The sequence below is a fragment of the Tarenaya hassleriana genome, unplaced genomic scaffold (genome assembly GCF_000463585.1).
Source record: "Tarenaya hassleriana unplaced genomic scaffold, ASM46358v1 Cleome11, whole genome shotgun sequence".
Lineage (NCBI taxonomy): Eukaryota > Viridiplantae > Streptophyta > Magnoliopsida > Brassicales > Cleomaceae > Tarenaya > Tarenaya hassleriana.
In genome coordinates this window covers 60,471-77,166 of record NW_010961290.1, presented here as the reverse complement: position 1 = coordinate 77,166, position 16,696 = coordinate 60,471, and the positions used below count along the sequence as shown (strand labels likewise).

Genomic DNA, 16,696 nt, shown 5'->3' with positions numbered 1-16,696 from the left:
AGGCACTTAATCAGATACGCCATTAGAAAGCCATACACGACGGCACACGTACAGTCAGTATTTATATACCACTGATCGGAAATGTCTGACACGTGTCAATCATCGGACGGTTTTACACTCTTTTGACCAGATGTCTTCGGTCAATAGCCCCTTTTCTGACTGCATTTATGGTCGTTTCATTTTGGAAAAAAAAGTATTCAGAAAAATGTTAAATTAAGGATGACTCTTACGACAATACATATATGTATAATTGTTTTATGAATATATATAATATATATTGTAAAATAATTTTTAGATTACTATTTGATACATAAATTTTATTGTTTTATTCCTCTTTTCTCGGTGGGATGTGAATGAAAGAATTATTTATTTACGGATTTATGTGTATACACTAGTATTATTTTTTTCTCCTAGGAAACACAGTTTTTTTTGTCAAATAAGAAATACATTTTCATTTGTTTGAATAATATTTTATATTTATTTCCCTAATATTATATGATACATTCATATACAAATATATAATATGTAATAATGATACGCATGCGCGTGTGTACGTATGTATATATTTATAGACATGAACCCGTCATCGGCACAAAACATTTTCTTATTATTCCATCAACACGGTTCCAAGTTTGTCTCTTTATCTTTTGAGTCATTGATTATAAGTCTTCTCTCAAAACTTTACCTTCTTCTTCCTTCTTCTTCTTCTTCTTCTTCTTCTTGATATAACCCTAATGGCGATTTTGCCTGAAAACTCTTCAAACTTGGACCTTACGATCTCCGTTCCAGGCTTCTCTTCCTCACCTCCTTCAGGTAAAAGCTATATATATATACACGTCTGCCTTTATATAGGCAGTACACATGATGGCTTGTGTGATAATATACACAAGAACGGATATATATGGAAATATATAATTTTGTTATTCTATGATAAGATCAAAATCTAACGATTCTCAGTCTAGTCGTATGTTGTTTTTAATAATAATAAAAAAAACATATAGTTTTTTCTGTTGTGTTGTCTTTCTGGACATATATGTCGTATGTAGGTTTGATAAAAAGATCAGATAGTAAATGAAACAAAACTGTGATAAATGGAAGGTTCAGAGGACAGAAGCGGAGGGAAAGAGCAGTTGAACCTCGACATAAACCAAGTCCCTTTGTCGGAAGACGGCGGAGATATTGACGGAGAAGACGACGAATTCGTCAGCCATGGGAACGACGTTGTCGTGCCTCCGCGTAAGAAACTCCGTCTCACCAGAGAACAGTCTCGCCTTCTCGAGGACAGCTTCAGACAAAACCACACCCTCAATCCCGTAATCATTCATCTACTCTTGCTTCTTTTTTTCCTTAATTAACCAACGGATCCACTTGATTTTATGGATGAACGGGTCCATGCACAAGCATATTGTATAATATGCTTAATTACAACATATATTTAACCTGGAAGCTTCGTTATAACAATACAAATGTGTTTAACTGCTAGCTTGATATTTGCCGTTTACATTTATACCAAAAATAGTTTGTCATTTCATGAAATTTTTGTGATGTATGTATATATAGAAGCAAAAGGATGAACTAGCAAAACAGTTGATGCTGAGGCCGAGACAAATTGAGGTTTGGTTCCAAAACCGAAGAGCCAGGTTCCACTTTCTTTCTTTCTTATATTTAATAACGGTTAATATATATGTGATTAGTAGTATTCTGCGGGTGGTTGAGGATTAACGAGATTTCACACATCATTAACGTTGACAGAATATAAACAAAGCATATGAAATCTGAATCGTATTCGACCCACCCCCGGCCCTAACATAAGTCATACCCTTGTAAAGTAAATGTGGTCCTTTTCATATATATATATATATATATATATATATCCCTCCTCCTACTAATATTTTTCAAATGCATTGTCGCCTATTAACCGTAAATTCTGGAACATTGATTAATACAACTATGCTAGGGAATATATGTTTATATTTTTTGTTCGAAACATATATATAGGGAATAAAGTATCAAACTTGTGCAGGAAGTAAAAACGTTATATAAATTAAGACCGTTAAGTTATGTAAAATCTAACAAAAATAAAAATATCTCAACTATCAAACTAGTGACGGAAGTAAAGACATCGTCTAAATTAAGACCGCTTATTATATGTAAACAAAAAAGACTGTATATATACTTAACAAAAATAAAAACATCTAAAACAGATTTAAATCTTTTTACTTGAGTCTCAGCATTTTTTGGTAATATTGAATATATGCGCGCGCGCGCGTATTCATGTTCAAGATGATGTGCATGCATGCATGTGTGTGAATTTATAGCGCATGGATCATGCATGGTGATTTTCACTAGTGACACCAGCATTTGTTGGAGCCGCCAATTATGATCGAAGGACACGTGCTTAATTTTCCCATATGTAATTAGAATCAGTGTGGTTTTAAAAATATATTTTTGTGAACATTTACCAATCTAACACACTCGCATGGACGTGACTGTCAACACCTCAAAGCTTCGCATATATATGATACATACATGCATGCATATATGTATATATATAAACACTTGCGGATGAAGTGGGGGGGGTGTTAGTCGGATGAATAGCTTGTGTTTCTCATGGCGGATTAAAAAAACTGCAAAAAAATTAGCATAGTCGGATTTAAATGGAGGAAGCTTTGCATGCATGGCTCATGTGCATAACACATCCATACGCATGTATAAGAGATATTATAGTTATGTTAGAGATTTAATAAAGGAAGCTTGCCGACCTCAAGGGAAAAAAAAACTAATCATTTCTTGTAGGTGACAAAAGCATTGTGTGTATATATATATACACGTGATCACTTTTTGCAAATGATTATATATTTGTGTATACATACACATAGGTGGTGGTGTGTCAATCATTGTTAACAAATATATGGGTACACGAAAGTTGCAGTTGATTAAACAAATTAAACGCTAATTAAGACCAATAAACCGATATGTTATATATACATATATGAGCAAAGTAGGCGTATGTATATGTGTGTCTGTGCATACATGTGTGCGATGGGTTTCGTAGTTTTATCTTATTTCATAATTAATTATGATCGGCTAACATATTAGACATTTTCCCCCCGAAAAAGACCACAATGTGTGCATTATATGATATTACTATAACTTTTTTATTTATTAATTAGTATAACAATGACATTATCAACAAAGAAATATTATATGGAACAGGTGGCAAAAGCTGCATGAGGTCAGCTTCTTAAAACGGTTACCCAAAATAAAACTATACATACACACATTGTTTAATATCAATTTGTATTTTAAATATATTGTCGATGGAAACTACATAATCGTACGTGTTTTCCTTCTGCCTCGTGTGCTTCTATATTCTCACCAATCAATGGCTTTTGACTCATGATTCATTGGACCGCCCATGCAATTGCTATCTATTTTGTCTTATTATGTAGTTGTTTTATTATACAATTTGAATATTGGGAGTTCCATCGTCAAACAAGTAGCCTATGCTGAAAACTCTATATTGGAAATTGAACACCGGGCATGCATGCATGTTGATTACTTGGATATTATTAAAGAACATTACGCATGCACAGTGTTATAAAATGTGTTGCAATTGGCTGCATGAAAAAGACATGAATGAGAAGGGTGGGGGTGCAGGAGCAAGTTAAAGCAGACGGAGATGGAGTGCGAGTACCTGAAGAGATGGTTTGGGTCGTTGACGGAACAGAACCGGAGGCTGCAGAGCGAAGTGGATGAGCTCAGGGCGATGAAGGTCGTTGTCCCGTCCACGTCAGCCTCCGCCTCTTCCTCCATGTGCCCTCGCTGCCAGCGCGTCTCCACCACCTCCTCCTCTGTTCCAAAAAACACGGCCTGAGCGACTTTCATTATATAGGGGTCTGCCATTATACCTTTGTATATACTTTTATTCAAGATATTTACAAGTGTTTATTATTATTATGATTATCAGGTAGAAAATACTAATTAGAGATGATCGTTCTCACTTTGGCGATTGGGCAGCTACTTTTGATCTATGTTGTCAACAAATGGAATGTTACCCGTTCTTCTTTGGTTATATATTGAATATCAAAGTCATAGAAACCCCACACCTTTTGCCTACAACAAATGTGGCTTGCACTTCCATGGCCCAAAAAGGTCGGTCCTTCATTCATTCTAATTAATTTGCCTTCCGTTGATCTCAAATTCTCATGATCGTCCACGGTTTTCATTTGATTCAACACAATATATTAACTGCCAATGTTGACGGAGGAGCCTTCTACCTTTCGTGTCGATATTATTAATTAATGCCATTAGTATATGACACGTGCGTATTAGCTAGTCTTGATTTGCTTTATTGATGCATTCAGTGTGCTAAACCCTATGAATGATTGTTTATTTTTGGCTTTTCATCGGTAAAAACAACAAAAGGTACGATTCGAGAGCATGTGAATAGTTTTTGTCCAGTATTATGTAATAGTAGGTTTTATGTTTTTAAACGTATATTATTCCCTCTTCCTCCCTCTCATAAGAAAGACCACAAGACCACAACATAAAGATGACTTGCGCATTGACGGGCAAAACCAATATTAATGTTAACAGTGTTAGAATCCAAAGACCCAAGTGGGTGGAAGAGATGGGCCCAATGGGCCGACATGCTTTGATAAGGCTGCACTTGTAACGTGGTGAACTTATCCTGACCTGAGACTGACCGAAGACCATAAGTCATAGACAACGACCAAAGCTCCTCACGTATGGGCATGTCGACACGTGGACACTTACCTTTGGTGCATTATCTCATTTGCCCTTCTTTAAAATATAAATTTTAATAAATAAATATCAGGGCATGTTAATAATTCAGCTGGATTTTCCTTGCCGCATTTCTATTCTATTTTTTGAAAAAGGATGGCAAAAGGGCATGAGTTCGGTTACTAGTAAGAAGGAAAAAATTGAACGTAAGATAATTATGTAAGTTATTTTTTTCCTACAGATTTATAGGTCAAAGATTCAACGCAATGAACAGTGCTGCGACCTAACACCAGTACTTAGTCACACATATTTCCCTCGAATGAATATAATATATATTATGTATCGACTTATAATATAATGTTTCTTAATTATAAGTTTACTATATAGTCTTTTCCAATCATTTCACCTAAACTACAATCTCTCCTGTTTGACAGATACCGATCTATATTTTCTTCTCTATACATAAATATACATTTTTATATTAAAATTCTATTCCTAAATTCATATATATATATATATATATATATATATATATATGTAAATAATTTTTTGCGTGGTTTGGAAACCTCTCCGCTTGGAGTGACGGCTCGCAATCAAATGAACTTAGAAATGCGACCGATCGCACGATTTGTAAGGCATATTCTGCGAGCAAATCTAAAAACCGTCCACGTCCTCGCCGGAACGCCCACCGCCACGTGTCCCCCTTCTCCTTATTCAATGACTCGTATTTTTACAACTATAATTTTCCTTTTCCTTGTTAAAAAAAAGCAAGCACATAGTTTGACGTTTAGATATTATATTGGTAAATAAATTGAGTTGTTACTAAACATTATTATTCCTTGAGAGAAAAAAGATAAAAAGCAATTCACTTGTTTCCATAGTCGAACATTGTTTTTCATAAAAATTAAATACATAATTATTTTTCATCACAATCCGGCAGTCCTCCCATGCATATATATGGACATACCAAGTTACGCCTTCTTCTAAAAGTGTACGTCGTACAATAACGGTTATCACCGTCTCCCGAAATTGCCCTCTCTCCTTCTTCTAATTTTCCATCATATGCCACTCTCACCATAGCCTCTCCCTAAAACCCAAGCAACCCTCTCCCACCTTCAACCCTTTCCCTCTCTGCTAAAATTTTCCGGCAACCTAAAATGATTTCGTGGCACGATCTCTACACCGTTCTCACCGCGGTAGTGCCTTTGTACGTCGCGATGATTCTGGCGTACGGCTCCGTGCGGTGGTGGAAGATCTTCTCGCCGGACCAGTGCTCCGGTATCAACCGATTCGTCGCCATCTTCGCTGTTCCTCTCCTTTCCTTCCACTTCATCTCCACCAACAACCCCTACGCCATGAATCTCCGCTTCATCGCCGCCGACACGCTCCAGAAGATCATCATGCTGGTTGTGCTCTGCCTCTGGGCCAATCTGACAAAGAACGGGAGCTTGGAGTGGATGATCACCATCTTCTCTCTCAGCACGCTTCCGAACACTCTCGTCATGGGGATTCCCTTGTTGATCGCCATGTACGGTCCCTACTCCGGCTCGCTCATGGTTCAGGTGGTGGTTCTTCAGTGTATCATTTGGTATACTCTGCTTCTCTTCCTGTTTGAGTATCGTGGCGCGAAGATTCTGATCATGGAGCAGTTCCCTGAGACGGCGGCGTCGATTATCTCCTTCAAGGTCGATTCCGACGTCGTTTCCCTGGACGGCCACGATTTCCTGGAGACGGACGCCGAGATCGGCCGCGATGGGAAGCTTCACGTCACCGTGAGAAAATCAAACGCATCCCGTCGATCGTTGATGACCCCGCGGCCGTCGAACCTCACCGGCGCCGAGATATACAGCCTCAGCTCGACTCCGAGAGGTTCCAATTTCAACCATTCAGATTTCTACGCTGTGATGGGATTTCCCGGCGGGAGGCTCTCCAATTTTGGCCCTGCGGATATTTACTCTGTTCAATCCTCGCGCGGTCCGACCCCACGGCCCTCGAATTTCGAAGAGAGCAATGCCGTCATCCCTTCCCCGCGGTTTGGGTTGTACACGAACAGTTCTGTTCCCGGATCGTACCCGGCTCCGAACCCGGAGTTCTCCTCCGGCGCGGCTGGTCCGAACAAATCGAACAAAAACCCTAAAGAGACCCAGCAGCAGGATAATAGCCAAAACAGGGACCATAGTAGCAAAGCGAGCCACGACGCCAAGGAGCTTCACATGTTCGTCTGGAACTCAAGCGCTTCGCCGGTCTCTGACGTGTTTGGAAGTGGAGGCGGAGGTGCTGAGCTCACCACCATTGAGCAATCCGAAAGGTCTGATCAGGGTGCCAAAGAGATTCGGATGCTCGTCTCCGATCAACCCCTAAATGGGGAAACCAAAGGTTTAAAAAAATTAATTAATCTCATCATGGATAGTTTAATTAATGTTTCGAGTTTCCATTTGATTGTTAATTCGCCTTTCCTATTTTCCCGCCGAGTTCTCAGCCGGTGTCGACGAGTTTAGCTTCGCCGGGAGCGGAGATGACGAAGAAGAGAGGGAGAAGACGGCGGGGCTGAACAAAGTGGGTTCGAGCTCGACGGCGGAGCTACACCCGAAGGAGGGAGGAGGTGGAAAAAATATGCCGTCGGCGAGCGTGATGACACGTTTGATAATGATAATGGTGTGGAGGAAGCTGATCAGGAACCCAAACACCTACTCCAGCCTCATCGGCCTCATCTGGGCTCTCGTTGCTTTCCGGTCAGTCCAATCATTTGATATATATAACCTACTTGATTTCGGATAAGATGACGTATATATAGTTTCTGAAATAATAATAATAATAATATACGAGGTTGTTATGGTGATGACGGGGTTGGGGGTGCAGGTGGCACGTGGCGATGCCGAAAATAATAGAGAAATCCATCTCTATACTCTCAGATGCTGGCCTTGGAATGGCTATGTTCAGCTTAGGTATAAAGAGAACCAAATTTTTACAATTAAACACGCAGAAACATCATTTATAAAAAAAGAATTCATACATGAAATGAATGGTTCTGCCACTTTAAAATTGTACGGCTTCTATCTCTTTTTACTTTTAAAAAGAAAGAAAAAAAAGTGAAGGTCTTTACCAAACCACAGAGAGGCTCAGTGATTTTCGTGGCTCTTCGTAATTACTTGTGGCGTCTGGTAACTATGGATTTGATTCAAGTCACTTATGATTGATGGATGGATGTGGGGAAAGGTTTGTTCATGGCTCTCCAACCAAAGATCATCGCTTGTGGGAACTCCGTGGCCACCTTTGCAATGGCAGTCAGATTCCTCACAGGCCCTGCTGTCATGGCCGTTGCTTCCATCTCCGTTGGCTTGCGTGGCGATCTCTTTCGTGTTGCCATTGTCCAGGTATCTTTATATTGATAGATATATACTCTTCTTTGATTTTCTACATTGCTGTTAATTTTTCATTCTTATCAATGACTATATATGATATGACTAGATACACTATCGTCGCTGTATATGAAACCATCATTACATATATATATATATATATATATATGTCGTATGAATTTCGGTTGGTGTTTGGTGGATTGCGTAGGCCGCATTACCTCAAGGAATTGTTCCCTTTGTCTTCGCCAAAGAATATAACGTGCATCCCGCGATTCTCAGCACCGCGTAAGTTTGAATTCTCATTAATCATTATTATCAAAACTGACTTACACTTATTTTTAAAAAAATACATAATTTTCCAAAAATACGATATGGTTGTGACAATATATATATATATATATATATATATATATATATATGTGTATGTGTGTGTGCAGGGTCATATTTGGGATGCTAATAGCCTTACCCATCACTCTCGTCTACTATATCCTTATTGGTTTGTGAATTCGTATATATGACCGATCGAGGGAGAACTACGTGAAGCATCCAACTGGTTTCAACTCAACGCCTCGGAATACGGATTTTTCTCATTCCTAGAAGAAAAGGTGGGAGATGTGGTTTTGTTGTGTTCCAATGTTTTTGGAACACAACAAAATTGCTTAGGATTTTGCGAAGAAGATCCCATGATGTAAGGATCTTGCCCTCGCCAAAACTAAAAAGATAAGCTTTCTTTATATTATAGACCATCTTTTCTTGTAGATCTTGATTGGTTAAGCATTTGAGTTGTTTATTTGATAACTTATTTGTTTTTATAAAACGTAATCGATTTTCTTTTCGTTTGTGAAAACGTCATCTTTGACGATGAACAATATGCGGTCATGCTCTTATGCTTTAATAAGTTTTTTTACTGCTCTCCGAAGAAACTGTGTGTGTAAATAAAATAATCAGAATCCAAAAGAAGGCACCCCTCTCTCACCCCAACACTATGCAGCACCATATTAATTCACATGCCTATTTAATTAGACTAATTCTTCCTTTTCGGCGAATTTACATGGTCTCTGTCTCGATATGTGTGTGTGTGAGTGTGTGTATGTATCATGAAGGATGGATGAAAGCAAATACAGGGGAGACCAACATGCACCCTTGGTCCGAAAGCGATGCATGAGACAGTAGTTTCTGCTTTACGCTACCAAAGGGACGATCTACTACTACTATTATTATTTTTATTATAATCATCATCATCATCATCATCATTGTTATTATTAACCTCTTATTCAGTTTATTGTTATACTTCCGTTTTACAATATCTGACATTTTAGATTATTTTTCATGCTACAAAATATTTATATAATTTCTCATTTTATCCCTACCAAATTCTAATAAATTATTAATGATAACATTGTTTTTATCATCAAAATTTAATGAATAGTAATTATATTTTAATTATTATTATTGTTTGTTTTTCATTTTTGTAATTATATTTTAATTATTATTATTTTTCGTTTTTCATTTTTTTCATCTTCTCGCCAATTTTTTTTTTTATATTTCGGATCATATTTCTGCATTTTTTTCATAGATTTTTTTATCTCTTTTTTTTTTTACCTCTAAGCAATTTTTTTTTCAAATTTGAGTTTGCCTCTTGACTAATTGTTTGTCGTAAACATTAATATCAAAAACTGAATATTTAAGAGAAAGATGACTTTCATTAATTGAAATCATAAAAAAAATATATGAATAAAAATATTAAATAAATATATATCTGACTTTTTTTTTTTTTAAATGTTCGAATAGTTTGAAATGGAGAGAGTATTTATTATACGTAAAATATGATTTAATGGAACTAATGAAAGACAGTCAAGTCTTGGTACTTGAAACTTTTCTTCTAGGTATCGGTGAAGATCTCTGTTGAATCCACGCGCTTCGACATTCGATATTTCATTTCGTCCGGGTTTCCAAACAAGTGGATCTTGTTATCTAAAGGCCCCGTCTGATATAATTTCGTTGGAAAAGGATTTGTGGTTGTTTTTTTTTTATTTAGGGCAAAACAATTACAAACCCCTTTCTGGATAATTTAATTTCATCGATCCCTGCATGAAATATGGGTAAATCTTACGTAGAAAACCAAATGACCCAATTACAGAGACACGTTCGTTATATCGATGCACATGCGCTTCATTTAGTAGTATTGATCTTGATTTCAAAATGAAAATAATGCATAAATCCAGTTATCTGGTCAATCATGTACATCATAATCAACTATTTATTCGATACTCGTCCACATTCAATGTTTTGGACCAACACCATTGTTATATGCTTTTGTTCAAGTTTCCCGCTCACCCGTCTAATCGAAATAATTGATACGTTATATCCGTTACAAAATAAAAAATACAAGCAGTGGCAACCATGAGGTAAGATATTTTCATGCAGCACCGGATATTAAAAGCGGTCTGAATCGTATGTATGTGTGTGTAGATTAGTAACATCTTCGTATATACGTACGCACAAATTAATATGATGTATCGGTAAAACAACAATCTGAGAAAAACAAAACGAGACCCTAGCTACCGGTATTTTTCTATTTCGTTTCATTTCATATCTAATTATTCCAATATTATAATACCGTATATTTACCGAAAAACTATTCGTGTTTGTAACATCATGACTCTATTTATCATCATTAATTTGTTTTTATAATTGAATGATCCAAACATCCAAAGAAGCAGCGACAAATAATACGGTCCAATGAAACAACACGACAGAAGATGGAACGCGAGGGCAGCAGGGGGATTGCATGGACAGCATGTCGTTTCGCTGCTTTGTACGGTCTCGTTGTCCACGTGGTGTCAGTTCATTGGTGGTGGTGGACCTTGACACACGTGGATACCCATAATGCTTTGTATCGCAAATAGTATCACAATGGCAATTGCAAATTTCGTAAAGATATAACAAATTCTCTAAACATCAAAGTAATTAAAGAAATTAAGAAAGACGTTAGAGGATCTCTCTCTTTATATACATCATTATATTATTCTTATTGATATATGTATTGGGGTGCACCGTAGAACATAATAGATCGCATGCCAATTCACATAATCGAAGAATGATAGGAAAATGAAAAACAAAGGCTAGCTAGTATTAAGTATAAATTAACGTAATGCCGATTCCAATTACGGTTAAATTTGACGAGAGGGACAAATATCCAATACATAGAACAATTATTGGTTACAAATTCGTGGCCCATGCATCTTGTTTTTACTATCCTTTTTATTCATTATGAAATGCATGAGTCGTATTAATCGCTGTGAAGGATTTCACAGAGATGGCTTAAAACCAAATTACAAAATATACAAATGTATTTATGTATGTATATAACATAACTCTCGACAATCTTACTCTACTTATCTTTTGACTATTTTTGACATGGTTATCCGGTTTTGTACGGCTTAGACGGGATATTTTGTATAACCTTTTTATCAATATAGATTCACCTTATATATATATATATATATATAAAACATATCTCTCAATACACGTAGTTGAATGGATAAGATGGATGAGAGGTTTTATAGTTTTCGTAACATAAATGGATGGCTAATTGAACGGGCACAAACAGATAAAACAGGCCCATGTGTTATGAAAAGGGTCCTGTTGCAGGGTCGGTATAACAGTAAAAGAGTTGGCCCAACTAATTATCAAACATCACAGGCCCATAATACTATGTTCAGCCCATCCGTCTACCATAAAGTTAATTAGGCCCATAACAACACACTTTCACATCATCATCAATAATTAAATAATTAATGGACGACACCTTTTGAATACAAATCCATGAACCGACTTGCAAGAAAAGCTTCATCTTCTGATTCCCTATTTATTTATGTATTCCTCTCGGATTTCAAATCGGCAAATCGAACATGCCTTCCTCTGAATCCATCCTCTCCGTTTTCCTCTTCGTCCTGGTGGGCTTCCTTCCCACCCCTTCCTCCGCCAGAAAGCGCCACGTCATCAATTTCCGGTCGCCTGGCCTCTACCCGGAGGGCCTGACCTGGGATCCATCCGGCAACCACTTCATCGTCGGCTCACTCCACCACCGTACCATACACTCCGTCTCCGACGCCGGCGTCGTTCAAACCCTAATCTCAGATCCAGATCTGCCGGAGAACGCCACCATCCTCGGCCTGGCAATCGACTCCGCTCGCGGCCGTCTACTCGCTGTCATCCACTCCGCGCCGCCTCTGCCGTCCTTCAACGCCCTCGCGGCGTATGATCTCCATCGCAGCGGCGACGGAGGTCGTCGCATCTTCCTCTCTCCCCTCCCTACTATCCCCGGCGAGGGGCGGGATGTCGCGAACGACGTGACAGTGGACTTCAGAGGCAACGCTTACGTCACGAATTCAGGAAAAAACTTCATATGGAAGGTGGATAGAGAAGGCGGAGCGTCGATCTTCTCGAGATCACCGTTATTCACATCGCAACCGATGACAGCAGAGAGGGACGCAGTGTACGCCGATTGCGGGCTAAACGGAATAGTATACGTGAGCAGAGGATATCTGCTGGTGGTGCAGAGCAACACAGGGAAGATGTTCAGGGTGGAGGAAGACGAGGGGAGGGCGAGGGTGGTGGGAGTGAAGGGAGAGCTGACGGCGGCGGACGGAATGGCGTTGAGGGGGGATGGGGTGGTGATGGTGGTGTCGCAGGAGAAGGTGTGGTTTGTGAAGAGCGATGACAGTTGGAGCGGAGGAGTTGTGTACGAGGAGAGAGAGGTGGAGAGGGATGGGATGGCGACGGCCGTGGTGACGGCGGGGGAGGAGGAGAGGGTGTATGTGTTATATGGGAGGGTGACGGAGGGCATGACGGGGAATCAGAGCCGGGAGTGGTTCGGGATAGAGGAGGTTTGGACGGAGGAGGAGGGCGTGTGGCTGTACGTGCTGCTTGGGCTGGCTCTGGCATATTTCGGATTCTGGAGGTTTCAGATGAAGCGTCTCATCACCCACTTGGACAAAAAGACCCTTTAGACCAACTGATGGCCTTTCTTTTGCTGTTTTGTTGGTTTTTAGGTATGGGCCATAGACTCTTCGTTCAGCAATGGAAAACTTGGAGGTATATAGAAGGAGAAACATGGGCCTACTATAATGGGCTTACATCATTTTCAATAAATAATATTTTAATTTAGCCCACGCGTTTACTGAAATAAAGTTCAATTAATGGGCCGTGTACGCACGTAAGCTAGCTAGTTGAGAATTATTTTGTTTTTCCAAAGTAATTCAAAGTGCCGGTTCGGCCAGATTTGTTTTTTTTTTTTGGGCCTGGTTTATCTATCCAACTCAAGTGCCGGTTCTGACTTCTGAGTACCGGGTCACGGTTTAATTAAAAAAAAAAGACCGTAGTTGTCCCTTTATTCCCCCAGAAACAGAGAAGCGACTTCAACTATGTCTTCCATGGTTTCTGTCTCTCCTTTGCTGTCGCCTCAGCTTTACCCCATTCAAAGGTTCCTCCTTTAGCCTTTTTATGATCCTCGCTCAAAGCACCCTCCTTTGTTTCTCCTTATCCTGTTTATCGACAAAACCCTACCTCAATCTTCCTTTGCTTTGCAGGAGCTTCGTGAAAACGTCTGCAGCTCTTATTCAGAGCACTGGGGTAGCGAACGATTCCATGGCGATAAAGCCTCCTTCTCATCCTAATTACGATCTCAAGGGCGCTATCAAATTAGCTCTAGCTGAAGATGCTGGCGATAGAGGTTCTGATCCTCATCAGCTTCCAGTTTAATCTACTTTTTTGTCTTCGTCGGGTTTTTGAGTGCTGGGGGATGTAACATGTGCGGAATTTAGAGGCTATGATCATTTGTTTTCTACCTAACTATCACAATCTCTGTGACTTTTGTTCAATTCGTTCTTCACCTTTAAAATTGAGTTGGTGAAACTGGATTGAGTGCAGGAGATGTGACATGTATGGCGACGATACCACCTGACACGGAAGTGGAAGCTTATTTCTTGGCGAAGGAGGATGGTATTGTTGCTGGAATTGCTCTTGCAGACATGATTTTCGAAGAGGTTGATCCGTCATTGAAGGTGGGTTAAGATAATTAAGGCTTTTCATTTTCTTCTGTTCTTTGATAGGAATATGAAATCTACACGGAATACATCTGTATTTACAACAACAGTTCAACAGATAAGCTCTTTACAGATGAAGTAAGGGATCGTTACCAGAAGCATCATTGCTCTGTGTTTATCAGAAGTCTGTTTTTAAATCTTCTCGGCGCTCGGCCAGGAAGGGCTATGGAGCTAGAAATGAGAAACAAGTGGCTTTTGCCCTTTTAATTTCGTTTGTTCTTGCTTCTTTGCTGAAATTATTTAGGAATGTCTTTGATCTCAGGTTGAGTGGACTCGAAAGGATGGGGATTATGTTCATAAAGGACTGCAGTTTGGGAAAGTTACTGGTCTGCTCAAGCTTTTCACCCTGATCTTTTAGTAATCTTGGGAAGGAAAGAAGTTATGCTCTGAAATTCGGCATTTACTCGTTGGTTTCACCATGTGCAGGAAATGCACATAAGATTGTTGTGGCTGAAAGGGTTGTGTTGAACTTTATGCAAAGGATGAGTGGAATCGCCACCCTGACTAAGGTGTCTCTTATTCCCCCAGTTTCTGAAGTATAATAAAATGATAGGGGGTGGTTATATATATATATATATATATATATATATATATATATATATATTACCGTGTGGTAACAGATACCTTCAATCCTAATGAAGACTGTTTTAGTATAGGCTAGCAAGTTTACTTCCTGATACTCTGTGTTGTTTGTGAGGAGGACTAATTGATTTTTGTCCTATATGTCTTCCCATGCATTTGTTAATTTTGTTAGTACAGATTACAAAGTTTCTCACTTTATTATTCTGTATGTTATGTCTGGTCAAATAGTCTTTTGTTTCTTTATAGAGTTTGGTATAGATTAAGATGCATTTGTTGATCTTTTTGTAATAGATTAGGAAGGTTTTCACAATTCACGAATTTTTTTTTTGGTGATGGATCTGTTGATCTTCCTTTGAAATTTTGCTAGCGATTATTTAGCTTATTCCTTAATGCAGGCAATGGCAGATGCAGCATACCCTGCACTTATGCTGGAGACGAGAAAAACAGCTCCTGGTTTGCGTTTGGTGGACAAATGGGCGGTTTGTTCTACACTTCTTCCTTGCAATTGTTTATGTCTCTTTCTTACCCAAACACCAAAGGGTAGTGTTTATATGCTACTGATCCCAATGAATGGCTAGACTTGGTTGCACCTTTTTCCTCAGTTGCGGGCATTCTCGATCCATCCCAAGTCTCCTTTTGTGGTGTTTATTTTCTGAGACATGTGAAGTTTTTTGTTAGCTTAGGTGCTGATTGGTGGAGGAAGGAATCATAGGATGGGTTTATTTGACATGGTGATGATAAAGGATAATCATATATCAGCTGCTGGAGGCATAGTAAATGCCATTAGATCAGTAGACGAGTATTTACAGCAAAACAATCTGCAAATGGATGTTGAGGTAAAGCGCCAAGCATTTCGTTTTTGGTAATGACACACTGGAACCATGGCCATGATATCTGCAAAGTCATCTCTTTTTTTCTTGTTATATATATCTTAAAGGTGGAGACACGGACACTTGAGGAAGTGAAGGAGGTATTAGGGTATGCATCTCATTCCAATACAGGGTTGACCAGAATCATGCTGGACAATATGGTCATACCATTAGAGAATGGAGACGTCGATGTCTCAATGCTTAAAGAAGCGGTTGAGTTGATTAACGGCAGATTTGAGACGGAGGTGAGTAAGGCTTTAGTTTTACATCCTTATCCTTAAAAAACACTCTGTTCAGTTGTTGGTGTTTTAGAAGATTGATAAATGGGCGGTGGTCCAGTGCTGATCTTGAGTTAAATCTGGTTTGGGCTGAACAGGCGTCGGGTAACGTTACTCTTGAAACAGTACACGAGATTGGAGCGAGCGGAGTTACATTCATCAGCAGGTTTTGTCAATCTGAATATGTCTGTCTGATGAGAATTTCTATATGGATGGATGTGTGTTCCAACTTCGAATGAACGTGTTGTTTTTGTTTTTTGGCAGTGGAGCTTTAACACACTCTGTTAAAGCGCTTGACATATCCCTCAAGATCGACAGGGAATTGGCCCTTCAAGTCGGTAAAAGGACCAAACGTGCCTAACCCACGCTTTGGTGTCATTCCATGAAGACTTGCGCTCTTAAAAAAACTGAATAATATTTTCTGAACGTTGGAAGCTAAGAGAAACACCACCATTCTCTACCCCTCCTTCTTTTGTTTGGCTTCATGGGTGTAGGGATATGAATCTAAATAAATATGTTTCAACTCTAAACTGTTGATTAGTATAGTGATTGTGATGGATACACAAACCAAACTGCCATAGTTTCTGCTTGCTTTGTATATACAGAGGAGCAGAGACTATGGAATGACACAGGGAATAGGAGGAACATCCCAACTGGCCCAGCAACCTTTGATTCAAACCCTAAATCCTGTTAATAAAAAGGACCAATCAGGAAGCGACGAAAATCTCCCCCCCCCCCCCCCCCCCCCCCCC

The 16,696-nt window shown here is 39.2% G+C and overlaps 4 protein-coding genes and 1 pseudogene across 6 annotated transcripts; 4 read left to right on the top strand and 1 right to left on the bottom strand.

Annotated features, from left to right (window-relative positions):
* The first annotated feature begins 615 nt into the window (after positions 1 to 615).
* On the top strand, positions 616 to 4,064 carry LOC104805064 (homeobox-leucine zipper protein ATHB-17-like). Of its 2 annotated transcripts, none has more exons than XM_010529474.1 (4): positions 616 to 813; positions 1,105 to 1,313; positions 1,561 to 1,640; positions 3,661 to 4,064. In XM_010529474.1, the coding sequence occupies exons 1-4, from the start codon at positions 735 to 737 to the stop codon at positions 3,875 to 3,877; spliced, it is 585 nt and encodes a 194-aa protein (XP_010527776.1). In that variant the 5' UTR covers positions 616 to 734; the 3' UTR covers positions 3,878 to 4,064. The 2 variants fall into 2 exon arrangements, with proteins under 2 accessions (XP_010527776.1, XP_010527775.1); XM_010529473.1 differs by having other exon boundaries at positions 1,099 to 1,313.
* Positions 4,065 to 5,678: 1,614 nt separating this feature from the next.
* On the top strand, positions 5,679 to 8,940 carry LOC104805063 (auxin efflux carrier component 4-like). Its single transcript, XM_010529472.1, has 6 exons — positions 5,679 to 7,122; positions 7,226 to 7,478; positions 7,606 to 7,691; positions 7,963 to 8,120; positions 8,314 to 8,390; positions 8,543 to 8,940. The coding sequence occupies exons 1-6, from the start codon at positions 5,904 to 5,906 to the stop codon at positions 8,607 to 8,609; spliced, it is 1,860 nt and encodes a 619-aa protein (XP_010527774.1). The 5' UTR covers positions 5,679 to 5,903; the 3' UTR covers positions 8,610 to 8,940.
* Positions 8,941 to 11,781: 2,841 nt separating this feature from the next.
* On the top strand, positions 11,782 to 13,184 carry LOC104805062. The gene has a single exon (XM_010529471.1). It carries the CDS (start codon positions 12,020 to 12,022, stop codon positions 13,118 to 13,120), a length of 1,101 nt encoding a protein of 366 aa, XP_010527773.1. The 5' UTR covers positions 11,782 to 12,019; the 3' UTR covers positions 13,121 to 13,184.
* A 12-nt stretch (positions 13,185 to 13,196) lies between these two features.
* LOC104805057 (nicotinate-nucleotide pyrophosphorylase [carboxylating], chloroplastic) lies at positions 13,197 to 16,474 on the top strand. 2 transcript variants are annotated; one of them, XM_010529466.1, is made up of 10 exons: positions 13,197 to 13,593; positions 13,700 to 13,842; positions 14,040 to 14,173; positions 14,478 to 14,541; positions 14,642 to 14,724; positions 15,193 to 15,276; positions 15,481 to 15,633; positions 15,735 to 15,911; positions 16,043 to 16,110; positions 16,209 to 16,474. In XM_010529466.1, exons 1-10 carry the CDS (start codon positions 13,535 to 13,537, stop codon positions 16,303 to 16,305), a joined length of 1,062 nt encoding a protein of 353 aa, XP_010527768.1. In that variant the 5' UTR covers positions 13,197 to 13,534; the 3' UTR covers positions 16,306 to 16,474. The 2 variants fall into 2 exon arrangements, with proteins under 2 accessions (XP_010527768.1, XP_010527769.1); XM_010529467.1 differs by having other exon boundaries at positions 16,043 to 16,129.
* Positions 16,458 to 16,696, bottom strand: part of LOC104805058 — a 1,199-nt pseudogene continuing 960 nt past the window's right edge.

Bases quoted from the DNA above. Each gene is read 5' to 3' on its own strand.
- LOC104805062 (XM_010529471.1), top strand. From the start codon at position 12,020: ATGCCTTCCTCTGAATCCATCCTCTCCGTTTTCCTCTTCGTCCTGGTG.
- LOC104805057 (XM_010529466.1), top strand. From the start codon at position 13,535: ATGTCTTCCATGGTTTCTGTCTCTCCTTTGCTGTCGCCTCAGCTTTAC. The intron at 13,594-13,699 runs GTTCCTCCTTTA...TTTGCTTTGCAG, and splicing joins CAGCTTTACCCCATTCAAAG to GAGCTTCGTGAAAACGTCTG. The intron at 14,174-14,477 runs GTGGGTTAAGAT...CTTTGATCTCAG, and splicing joins AGGTTGATCCGTCATTGAAG to GTTGAGTGGACTCGAAAGGA.
- LOC104805064 (XM_010529473.1), top strand. From the start codon at position 735: ATGGCGATTTTGCCTGAAAACTCTTCAAACTTGGACCTTACGATCTCC. The intron at 814-1,098 runs GTAAAAGCTATA...GATAAATGGAAG, and splicing joins CTCTTCCTCACCTCCTTCAG to GTTCAGAGGACAGAAGCGGA. The intron at 1,641-3,660 runs GTTCCACTTTCT...GTGGGGGTGCAG, and splicing joins TTCCAAAACCGAAGAGCCAG to GAGCAAGTTAAAGCAGACGG.
- LOC104805063 (XM_010529472.1), top strand. From the start codon at position 5,904: ATGATTTCGTGGCACGATCTCTACACCGTTCTCACCGCGGTAGTGCCT. The intron at 7,692-7,962 runs GTATAAAGAGAA...ATGTGGGGAAAG, and splicing joins AATGGCTATGTTCAGCTTAG to GTTTGTTCATGGCTCTCCAA. The intron at 8,391-8,542 runs GTAAGTTTGAAT...GTGTGTGTGCAG, and splicing joins CCCGCGATTCTCAGCACCGC to GGTCATATTTGGGATGCTAA.